The following is a 12,625-nucleotide window of genomic DNA, read 5'->3' as shown; positions in this document are numbered from 1 at the left end:
CATTTACACAAGATGTTTTTCTTATTATTTCAAACTCATTAGAAGATGATTGACAACTTTTAAAAACATCATGATGATGTAGTATGTGGTTTATACCACACGTTAAAATAAAATGTATAACAACAATTGCTCAAAGATCAGTAGGGGAAAAAAATATAAAAAAATAGAAGTATACTTGTAATAATTTCCTATTGCTGTTGTAACAAATTACCCCAAACTTAGAGCCTTAAAACACCACAAATTTGTTATCTTACAATTCCAGAGGTCAGAAGTCCAAAATCAGTTTCAGTGGGCTAAAACCAAGATGTCACCAGATTTGCATTCCTTCCAGAGACTCTAGGAAACAACCTGTTAGCTGGCCTTTCTATAATAGCTTCTAGAGGCCACCTACATTCTTTGGTGCATGGCCTGTTCCTCTATTATGTCACTTTGACTTCTGCTCCCATCATCACATCTACTCTGACTCTGACCTCCTGCCTTCCTTTTATAAGAACCTCTGTGATTACATTAGGCCCACCTGGATAATCCAAGATTATCTCACCATCTCAAAATCCTTAACCATGTCTTCGAAGTCCCTTTTGCCATGTAGGGTAACATATGCACAGATTTCGATAATTAGAATGTGGATGTCTGGGGTCGGGTAGGGGCCTTATTCTGTTTATCATAGTGCTGTTGTAGAATTCTTATACTATTCATGAAGTTGAATAATATCACTTGAAGGTTAACTATAATTAAAGATGTACACTATAAACACTAAACAATCACTAAAATAACAAAACAAGAGTTGTAGTTAATAAACCAACAAAAAAGAGAGAAAACATAATTACGCTAAATGTAAGTTGTCTAAATGCCCCTAACTAAAAAACAGATTGTCAGATTACATTTAAAAAGCATAACACAACTTTATACTGCCTATTAAAAAACTACTTTTAATATAAAAATGCAAATAGGCAGAAGTAAAAGAATAGAAAAAGATATTTCATGTTAATATTAATCAAAAGAGAGCTGGAGTGGCCATATTAGAATTAGACAAAGGAAATTTCAGAGAAATTAATATTAATAGAAATTAAGAGGATTATTTTATAATGATAAAGGAATCAACTTATTAAGAGGACATAACGATACTAAATGTTTATGTACCTAATAACGAAGCTTCAGTACACATGAAACAAAAAGTAATAAGTTGTAAGGAGAAATAAGCAAATTCACAATTATAGTCATAAGTTTCAATACCCCACCTCCCAATAATTCATAGAATAAATAGAAAATCAGTATGGATGTCGAAGATTTAAACAACACTATTAACCCATTTGACCTAATTGATATTTATGGAACATTCCAACCAACAAGAGCAAAACACAATTCTTTTCCTGAGCAAACAGAATATTTAGCAAGGTAGACCATATTTGGAGCCATAAAACAAGTAGCAATAAATTTAAATGGATTCAAACCATAAAAATTATTCTCTAACCACTTGGAATTAAATTGGAAATAAATAATGGACACATCTTTGGAAATGTCCCAAGTGTTTGGAAACTAAACAATACAGTTCTAAATAATCCAGGAGTAAAAGAAGAAACCAAAAAGGAAAATATTTTGAACTGAGTGAAAATTAAAACTCAATATCAAAACTTTTTAAATGAGGCTAATGTAGTGTTTACAGGGAAATTATATTACAAAATGCTGTAGTAGAAAAGAAGAAATAGCTCAGATCAATGACCTGTTTACACCTTAAGAAATAGATACACTTACTATGCACCCACAAAAATCAAAAAATTAAAAGAAATAAGAAACAGAAGAGCAAATTAAATCCAAAGTAAATACAAGGAAATATAAAGATCAGAGCAGAAAAACAATTGAGAAAATCAATTCTACCAAAAGCTATTTATTTGAAAAGATCAACAAAATTGATAAACCTCTAGTCAGAATGATGAGGTAAAAAAGAACATTCAGATTACCAATATAATGAGCGAAATAATATGCCACCAGATTCTACATATATATATTTGTGTGTGTGTGTGTGTGTGTGTGTGTGTGTGTGTGTGTGTGTGTTTACTACATATATTAAAAGAAAATAATGCAGCAATATTATGAACAACTTTGTGCAACCAATTTGGAGAACTCAGGTAAAAGAAACAAAGCTTACTCAAGACGAAATAAATAACCTAAGTAGCCCTATATCTATAAAATAAGCTAAATTTATAGCTAAAAACATTACCACAAGGAAATTGCCAGATCTAAATGAATTCACTGGTAAATGCTATAAAATATTTATGTACAAAATAATACCAATTCTTTATAAAGTTTCAGAAAACTAAAAAGGAAGAAATACTTCCCAACTCATTATATGAGGCCAGCATCACCCTGACACCAAAACCAGACAGACATTACAGGAAAACTACAGACTAATATCTCTCATAAACATAGATGCAAAAATTCTAATAAAACTTGAGCAACATGAATCTAACACTACATTAAAAGGATAAGATAGCATAACAAAGTGGGGTTTACACTAGGAATGTAAAGTTGGCTTAACATTCAAAAATCAATCAATGTAACTCATTATCTTAACAAACCACAAAAGAAAAACCATATGATCATCTCAATAGATGCAGAAAATCAGATGACAAAATCAAATATCCATTTGTGATTTTTAAAAATCTCTCAAACTAGAAATAGAAGGGAGCATCCTCGATCTGATAAAGAATATCTACAAAAAAATCTACAGCCAATGTCATACTTAATAACAAAAAAAAACATAAATGCTTTATTCTTAAGATCAGAAACAATAAAAGGATGTCCAATCTCACCACTTTTACCTAATATTATATTGGAGAGTCCAGCCAGTACAAGAGACAAATAAAATAAATAAAAGTTATCCATATTAAAAGAAAGAAGTAAGTTTTCTTTACTATTCAGATTATCTATTAGTGAACTAACAGGTAATCAACTATATAGAAAATTCTACAGAATCTATAGAAAGCTATTAGAAATAATCAGTTTATCAAGGTTGCAGGATACAGGAAAAATATACAAAATCAATTGTATTTCTGTATATCAGCAAACATCAGAAATTAAAATTTATAAAAATTTATTTATAATAGTATCAAAAATATTAAGTACTTAGAGATAAATCTGACAAAATGTGAAACATCTATATACTAAAAATTAAAAATCATTGATGAGAAAAATTAAAGAAGATATTAATAAATTGAGAGATATGCTATATCCATGCACTGCAAAACTCAATACTGAAAACTGTTAATTTTCTTTGAATGGATCTACAGATGCAACACAATCCCAACCAAAATCCTAACCAGGTTTTTTTGTAGAAATTGAAGACTGATTATAAAATCCATATAAAAGAGCAAATGACCTAGAATAATGAAAATAACAAAGAAAAACAAGAACAAATTTAGAGGGCTAACACCACCTGATGCAAGCATTATAAAACTATAATATTCAAGACGGTGTGATAAGAGTATGAAGACAGACAAATAGGTCAATAAAACAGAATTGAGAGTCCAAAAATAGATACACATATGTGTGGACATCTAATTTTTGACAAGGCAATTAAGTGGAGAAAGGCTACTCTTTTCAACAAACTACGTTGAAACAATTGAATATCCATCTGCAAGACAATTAACTAATCCATACTTTGTACCATATACAAAATTAACCCATATGAATCATGGACCTAAATGTAAAACCTAAAATTATAAAATTTTAGGAAAAAAAAAGAAAACTCTGACCCTTCATTAGGTAGTAATTTCTTAGATATAATATCAAAAGCACAATTTATAAAAGAATAAATTGATAAATTGGATTTCACCAAAATTGAAAACTTCTGCTCTTTGAATGAGACTGCTAAGTTAATGAAAATACAAACCACAGACTGGAAAAAATATTTGCAAAGCATATGTTCGATAAACTTCCTGTATCTAGAATATATAAAGAACAATCAAAATTCAATAATAAGCAAATAGCTCAGTTTTAAAATGGATGAAAGATTTGAACTTTACCAAAGAACATACATGGATGATGTCATATTGTGATATAATTAGAAATATACATTTTGGTCTTAATCTCCACTTCCCGGCATACAGTTTCTAACCCCCAGAATCTCCAAGTGATGTGTCTTTTTAAAAGCTAATGGATGACCCTGCAGGATAGCCTCAGGATAGGGGATTATTAATAGGGGAACCAACCACAAGATTAGCGTAACTTTTAGCCCCAGCTCTAACTTCCCACCTCTGATCTCTAGGAAGAAAAGCAGCACAAGTGGCTGAGCTAATCACTAACGGCCAATGATTTAATCAACTCATCCTATATAATGAAGTTTCTATGAAAATCCAAATTGACTGGATTGAGAGAGCTCTGGGTTGGTGAACATTGGGAGGGTGGCTCACTTGGGAAAGGCATGGAAGCTTCATGCCCCTTTTCCCCATACCTTGCCCTGTGCACCTCTTCCATTTGGCTGTTTCAGATACATGTCATTTGTAATAAACTGGCAGTCTAGTATGTAACTGGTTTTCCTGAGTTCTAGCAAATGATCAAACATGAGGGCCAGTCATGGAAACCTCCATTTATAGCCCATTGGTCAGAAGCACAGCTGACAACCTGGACTTGAAATTGGCATATGAAATTAGGGCATCCACACATCTGGTCACAGAAATACTGAGTAAAAGCATAGAAAAGAGCCAGGCACAGTGGCTCATGCCTGTAATCCCAGCACTTTGGGAGGCCAAGGCGGGCGGATCACCTGAGGTCAGGAGTTCGAGACCAGCCTGACCAACATGGAGAAACCCTGTCTCTACTAAAAATACAAAATGAGCTGGACATGGTGGCGAATGTCTGTAATCCCAACTACTTGGGGGGCTGAGGCAGAATTGCTTGAATCTGGGAGGCGGAGTTTGTGTGAGCAGAGATTGTGCCATTACTCTCCAGCCTGGGCGACAAGAGTGAAACTCTGGCTCAAAAAAAAAGAGTATAGAGAAGAAAAGTTTGTTTCCCCTTACAGATGGCAAATAAGCACATATAAAAATGCTCAAAATCATTATTAACTAGAGGAATGCAAGTTAAAACTGCAATGAAATACTACTATATAGCTATTAGAGTGGCTAAAAATATTTTTAAACTGACCACACCAAGTGTTGGCAAGGATATGAAGGAAGTGGAACTCTCATATATTGCTGGAGTGAACGTAAAATGGTAAAACCACTTTGGAAAACAGCTTGGCAGTTTCTTTAAAGTTAAACCTCTATCTCTCTTATGATCTAGGTGTTCTACTCCTATGTAGTTAACCTAGCTAGGAGAAAGGAAAGCATATGTCCATTCAAAGACTTGTACACAAATGTTCATAGCAGTTGTATTTGTAATACTCAGACAACAAACAATTCCAATTTTCCATCAACAGGTGAATGAATAAATTAACTGTGATACAGCCATGCAATGGACTACTACTCAGCATAAAAAGGAATTACTGATATAGTATTAATTAGTAATTATGCTAAGTGAAAGAAGCCAGACATGCCCTTGCCCCTAAAAAAGGGAGTACACAGTGTGTGGTTCCAATATAGAAAGCAAATCAGTGGCTTCCTCTGGGGAGGGAGTGAAGAAGGGTGGAGGCACAGGGAAGCACAGGAAGGATGGATTACTAAACACATAAGAAACCTTGGCAAGTCATGGATATGTTCATTATCTTGATCGTGGTAATGGCTCCACAGGTGAATACATGTCAAAACTTATCAAACTGTGCACATTAAGTATGTGAAATTTATTGTATGTAATTATTCTTCAATAAAGCTGTTAAACTTTTTTGATGACATGACAATCTCAGGGTCTTCTGCTTCTGGAAAGATGAAATAGATACACATTTTTATATTCCTCCCACTAAGTACAACTAAATATCCTGGACATTATTCATAGAAGAGACATAAGAAATAACTGAAAGATGAAGGGAACCAGTCAGACTAGCTAGGGACTTTGGGATCTCAGAAACAACAGGGTGGGTGGTAAGCTCCTGGGTATTCTTTTTTCTATCTACCTATCCACTCACCTATCTAACTAGCTAGCTAGCTAGCTATTTATTGAGACGTCTCACTCTGTCACCTGGACTGGAGTGCAATGGCGCAATCCTGGCTCACTGCAGCCTCAAACTCCTAGACTCAAGCAATCCTCCCACCTCAGCCTCCCAAGTAGCTGGGACTATAAGCATGCACCACCCTACCTGGCTAATTTTTAAAATTTTTATAGAGACGAGGTCTCACTATGCTGCTCAGGCTGGTTTTGAACTCCTAGGCTCAAGCAATCCTTCTCCTTTGGCCTCCCAAAGTGCTGGGATTACAGGCATGATCCGCCATGCCCAGCCCAATCTCGGGTATCCTTTATACCTCATATATCCTAGACTGGATTCTGAAAAAGCTGATAACCCAGAAACGCCAACAAATAAAGACCAGAAAAAGCCTCAAGAAAATCCTACTCTCTCTAGCCAGAGAACCAGGAAAGGAGCAGCCTAGCAAGACAAGCAGGCATCCCAATAGCTTTGCTGGGGTAGTGTCAGTGAAGGCTAAGGGAAGAGCTGGTGCCCTGTGGTATCAGTAGAGACTCTCCTCCTCCCAAGTAGGATAATATCAGTGGAGGCCTAGTGAGGAGCCTAAACTCCCACCTCTACCCAGCAACAACAAGGTGTTCCTCTCCTATTAAAGAGGATGTCATACTGGGATGTCAACAGAAGCCAAGTAGAGATGCTGAATTCCCACACCTGTCTGACAGTAATGAGAGGAGCCTCACCTCCCCTACTAGCATAGCTTGAAGATTATAGCTAATATAGAAGATTTAAATAATATCTAGAGTCTCATAACATAACAGCCAAAATGTCCAAGATTCAGTCAAAGCCGCCCATTATATGAAGAACCAGGAAAATCTCAAATGAGAAAAGACACAGATAACAACAAAGTAACAAAAAACGTTAAAATCATCTGACAAGGATCTTAAAGCACCCATCATTAAAAGTGTTTCAACAAGCAATTATGAACATATAAGACACATTTAGCAAATAAATGGAAAATATGAAGAACCAAATAGAATTTGAAAACTGAAAAAATGTATAACAAAAAATAAAAATGCTCTCAATGAATTGGCTGAACAGCAGAAGGAAGAGGACAGAATAAAAGAGGCCATGAACTTCAAGAGAAAACTATAGAAATCACCCAAGTTGAACCACAGAGAGAAGAATTTTGAAAATAAATAAACACAGCCTCAGGGACTTATGGGACTGTAACAAAAGATCTAACATTTGTGTTGTTGAAGTCCCAGGAGGAGAGGGGAAAGAGTGTGGAACTAAAGATGTATTCAAAGAAATAATGGCTGAAAATTTCCCAAATTTGGCAATAAATAAATAAATAAATAAACCTACAGGTTCAAGAAGCTGAGTAAACTCAAACGGAATAAACCCAAAGAAATGTATGCAAAAAACACATCAAAATCACATTTCTGAAACTAAAAACAAAGAAAAAAAAAACTTGAAAACAATGAGAGAGAAATGACACCTTACTTATAAGAGACAAAAAAACATTTAAATAACAGCAGATCTCTTATCACAAACCATCAGAAAGAAGTAACAAAACCTTTTCCAACTGCCAAAATAAAAGGACTATCAATTCAGAATTTTATGTCCAGCAAAAATATCCTCCAGGAATGAAGGCAAAATCAAGACATTCTCCAGTGAAGGAAAACTAAGAAGTTGTTACCATCAGATGTACTCTAAAAGAATGGCTAAAGAAAGTACTACCCCAGAAAGGAAATGCTAAAGGAAGGAATCTTGGAATGTCAGGAAGGAAGAAAAACAATGAAAAAGTAAAAATATGAGTAAGTACAATAAACACTTCTCTTACAGTTTATAAATTATGCTTGATGGTTAAAGCAAAAATTATAACACTGGTATGCTTTTCAGTGTATGTAAAGGAAATGTTTAAAACAACTATATTATAAATGGGGGAGGGTAAAGGATTTAAATAATGACAGTGTTGGGTGGTAATAGTTTTGTATCTTGACTGTAGAGGTGGTTACACAAATCTACGCATGTGATCAAATGACATAGAGCTACATATATACAGTTTGCCAATGTTAATTTTCAGGTTTTGATATTGTAAGATCTATTTATCTTGGAGGAAGTTGGGTAAAGAAGACAAGGGACCTGTCTGTATTATATTTGCAACTTCAAATTGCAAATATAGTCACAGTTGCAATTATTAATTATTTCAAGATGAAAAGTTGATTTAATAAAGAAGAAATTATAAGAACCCCCCCTCCCCACTCAAAAATCAAACTCTGATAAGCGAAAGAAAATTGAAACAAATGAATCCAACTGTGTATTGAGTTACTGGCACAACCACATAGAGGAACTATTTCAAGTGACCTTAAAGCAGAGTAATTTGACTGCACATGTTTAATGGAATATATCCTAAGGACAAAAAAAGATTGCAAAAAAAGAAAATGTCTTAAACCTTTTCAGTAATCTTGTTAATACTCATATTGTTATTCTGATACTGTGTGTGTGAGTGTGTGTGTATGCAAATAAGTGTGTATGCAAATAAAGCAAATAAGTAATTATGTCAATAACATTTCTAGGATTTTTTTGGTATAGGAGAAAGGAGATACATAATTAAGATAGCAAAGTAAAAGCTGTTTAAAACTGAATTGAATGGGATGTATCAACATAATTTTATAATGTATTTTCGCTTAAAATGAAAAAGAAAACCTGGGCACGGTGGCTCACGCCTGTATTCCCAGCACTTTGGGAGGCTGGGGCAGATGGATCGCCTGAGGTTGGGAATTGGAGACCAGCCTGACCAACATGGAGAAACTGATCTCTACTAAAAATACAAAAATTAGCCTGGCATGGTAGTGCATGCCTGTAATCTCAGCTACTCGGGAGGCTGAGGCAGGAGAATCACTTCAACCTGGGAGGCAGAGGTTGCAGTAAGCCAAGATCATGCCATTGCATTCCAGCCTGGGCAACAAGAGGGAAACTCCATCTCAAAAAAAAAAAAAAAGAAAAAGAAAAAAAAATCATATTTCTTAGTTCTAGTCACTGATAAGGCCTAGAAACAATGACCAAGCCAGTAGCAATGACCACCAGACTGTGGTCTCTAAATAACATTTCCTACAGAAAGAAGCCAGAATTTCTTCAAGAAATAGCTAATTTCAGGCCTAGAGAGCGAGAAGTGTAAAAGATGAGCCTGATATATTTCATCCTAATATTAGGGTGGCAAAAAGGCTATCAGAAACTACTGGGGTTGTTTCAAATCACCAGCACTGGCCAGAATCCGGAAAGACCAAAGATGAGGCAAGGTACGCATCATAAGAGTAATAGCTACACTGGGTTAAAATACATCAAATATGTTTACATGTGTGAGTTTCTGGTGGCATTCAAAAGAATCATTATTATTACATTGATCATCCTTGGAGAATGCTAGAGAACCAACTCATTATTTTGAAAACTGGTAAACAGAGGGGGAAAAAAGTCATTTATCCTGCCTTTATATGTCAACTGTATCTCACAATAACTAAAATTTTAATGAGGGAATGTTTTTCTTTATAGAAGTTGCAGAGCTAACAAATGAAGATATAATGATAGTCCTGGATTGAATATTAACTTTTTGCAACACTTAATGGGATAAAGAATCTAGGCAATTATCATGAAAGGCTGCTAACATCAGTAAAAGAGGTAACCAGACTGTATGAAGTCTCCTGATGAAAGTACACACTATCACTTGGTTGTTCTTGCCAAAAAAAAAAAAAAAAAAAGTTGAACCTGAGTAAGTCTCTAGACCTAACTACCAATTCATAGGAATAACACCGTGGGGATGCAACCACCAAATCCTCCTGGGAAACCACACAGTGTAAGCAAGCCAGCATCTTCAACAGTTAACATGCAAGAAGGAAAGAGAGAGTCACAGGCAGAGCCAGAGAGAAACCCAGAGATGTTAAAAGAAACATCAGTCACTTGCAATGTAGGGCTTCATTTGGATCCTGATTTAAAACATGAATGTTGACCAAATATTTGACATCAAAGTCTTATTGCTAATTCTTTGAGCTGTGATAGTGATTGTGGGTTGGTTTGTTTGAGTTCTTTACCATTGAGAGATACACAACAAAATATTTACAGATGAAATCATGTGCTTTCATGGATTTGCTTCGAAATAATCTGAGGTCAGGGAGGAAAGTGAGAAGTGCATACAAATGAAACACGATTGACCTTGAGTTGATCATTGTCGAAGCAGGGTTACATGGAAATTTGTTTTACTGTTGTCTTCAGTTTTATATAAACGTGAAATTTTTCCAAATAAAACGTTTTAAAAAATAGACTCAGACAGAGCCAAAAAATCACATTCCTGTAGCTGTCTCCCTAATAACAAGGCCTTTATTCTGTTCTTTGGGGCCTGGAAGACTAGTGTCCTGGAGTCACAGTCATAACAGTAATAATAGCCAGCAATTTGGAAGCACATACTTAGCATGTGCTAAACTCATGTTATAAGTTTTTATCAATCGTCCCATTTACTTCAGACAAAATCTTATGTGGTAAGGACTATTATTATTCACACTTTACAGATGAGGAACCTGAGGGACAGAAATTTGGTGACAAAGCTAAGCCTCACACTCAGATCTAACAGCAGATTTCCAGCTTGTAACCAACACACAAAGGTAAAAGATGAAGTTTGCTGTCATGTCCTCAGTCTGGCCTTCTTTGGGATAAACGCCGTTAGCTCTTTCACTTCCCACCCTACCCCACCTCTGCCACATGGCTTCAGCGCTCCACACGCATTCCTTGGAACACGTGCCAGGAGCATAAAAGTAGCTGAGTTTCTTTAAGGTATCTCAGAGGCCCATGTGCAGCTTGCCCCGCCCCAATCCCACCCAGGCTGCCTGGATTCCCAGACAAGCTCTGGTCTTCCTCCCTCCAGACTGGGAGCCTACAGGTGCACATGTCCCAGGAGTGGCGTAGCTCACCTGGGCCTCGGTGCCTCTTCTCCATCCAGATGTAGCAGTTGTTCTGGGCCACCCCAGTCTGTGAGTCCAGGAAGGGAAGACGCACACTGCGCTCTGCACATAGCCGGGAGTTGTAACTCCGGCAGTGCTCAATGGCTTCCTTGTAGAACTGGTCCCCGAGCCTGCCAGAGTCAGAGAGTGAAGGGGTGAGGCCAGGGAAAACTGAAACACACCCAGAGGGAAACTGATGTCAAACACCCACCTCCCTGGGAAGACTGAAGATGTCCCAGTTATGAAGACCAAGGCAATGCGCACCAGGAGCCTTGCCAACGAGCAGAGGGCAACTCAGTGTCAGGTTCTGACCAGGTTTTATTTTCTATCCCAAATCCACCAAGCAACTTGGAAACTCCTTTAACAAAGAGCACTGGCTTTCAAGAATGAATCACCAGTAAGAGAGAACAGTCCATGTTCTCAAAAGCATGAGGTCCCCCTCCAGAGGGGAGGTAGCTCTGGAACAACCTTATGGACGGAACCTAGAGGACATCGTACTTCTAGAACCTCCCCACTCCTATTAGCTACATTTTGTTCTCAGATGTCACCAGCTAAGGCACTCTAGGTGAACCCAAACCACCAGCAAAGATACCCAGTTTTCCATTACAACAGAAGAGAAACACTCCATATAAACAAAAACTAGGACAGAGAAACAGTCTATAAAATTAGGGCTATTGCAGGAAGAAGGGGGCATAGAGGAACAGGCAACAATCTTTTAAAACCGTATTACTTAAAGAAAAATAACTTTCTGATAGAAAACTAACAGAATTCAACAATTTTGCATTCAAAATAATTCAACTCACGGAGTTTAAAACACAAATAGAAAGACCTTTCTGGTTTGCTGGACTGAGAATCTGATTAAGCACAATAAATTTTACATTCCTGACTCTGGTTTTTGGACACGTGGTGATGGTGCTGATTTTAAGGTAGTGTCCTTTTCAAAGACCAAAAATAGAGCATGACATAATTGATCAAATGCAAAGCACTAAAATAATCGATGAGATCAAATGCCTAACAAATAAAATATAGGCACAGACGAATAAATGCCTCAAGGAAATACACATAACATAACCTATGCCAGGTAGATTCGAGCCTCTCACTGGGGTCAGGTGGCAGGGGCACAAAGGAGTGCAGGGTGGGAAGAATAGTAGAAAGGGAAGGAGCCACGGAGGTCATAAGGGCAAAAGGGAGAATCAAGGGTTTATTCTGAAGCGATATGGTGATGTCATTTTGTTTTCATTCTATGTAGATTTCAAATTGGATTATATCAGCTTAAAATGAGAGGGAAAGTCTCTAAAAATAATATTTCTTAACCCAAGTATTTAGAAGATTTTTTAAAAAGCAAAATTGGGATTTTGTTTCAATGTCTTAATTGTGGTAAAATACACATAACATAAAATTTCCCATTAAGCACATGCAGACAACAGTGCTTACAACCATCACTACCATCCATATCCAGAATTCTTTCATTTTGCAAAACTGAAACTCTGTACCCATTAAATGATAACTCCCCATTCCTACTCTGCCCCCATCTCTGGCAACTATCATTCTGCTTTCTTTTCTTTTTTTTTTTTTTTTTTCT

The 12,625-nt window shown here is 36.3% G+C and overlaps 1 protein-coding gene across 8 annotated transcripts in view; it reads right to left on the bottom strand.

Moving 5' to 3' along the window:
• The window catches only part of DPF3 (double PHD fingers 3), a 288,551-nt gene that overhangs the window by 151,979 nt on the left and 123,947 nt on the right, over positions 1-12,625 (bottom strand). For all 8 annotated transcript variants that reach the window (XR_005200301.1, XR_005200298.1, XR_005200299.1 and 5 more), the window contains one exon: positions 11,014-11,174. Coding sequence is in view for 4 of the 8 variants with exons in the window: in XM_017528735.2 (XP_017384224.1) it covers positions 11,014-11,174 (161 nt within the window). In the remaining 4 variants the exon portion in view is untranslated. The remainder of the gene's footprint in view (positions 1-11,013; positions 11,175-12,625) is intronic.

This window comes from Cebus imitator, unplaced genomic scaffold (genome assembly GCF_001604975.1).
Source record: "Cebus imitator isolate Cc_AM_T3 unplaced genomic scaffold, Cebus_imitator-1.0 Scaffold54, whole genome shotgun sequence".
NCBI lineage: Eukaryota > Metazoa > Chordata > Mammalia > Primates > Cebidae > Cebus > Cebus imitator.
The sequence above is the reverse complement of the archived record's forward strand: the minus strand, read 5'-3'. Positions and strand labels throughout refer to the sequence as shown.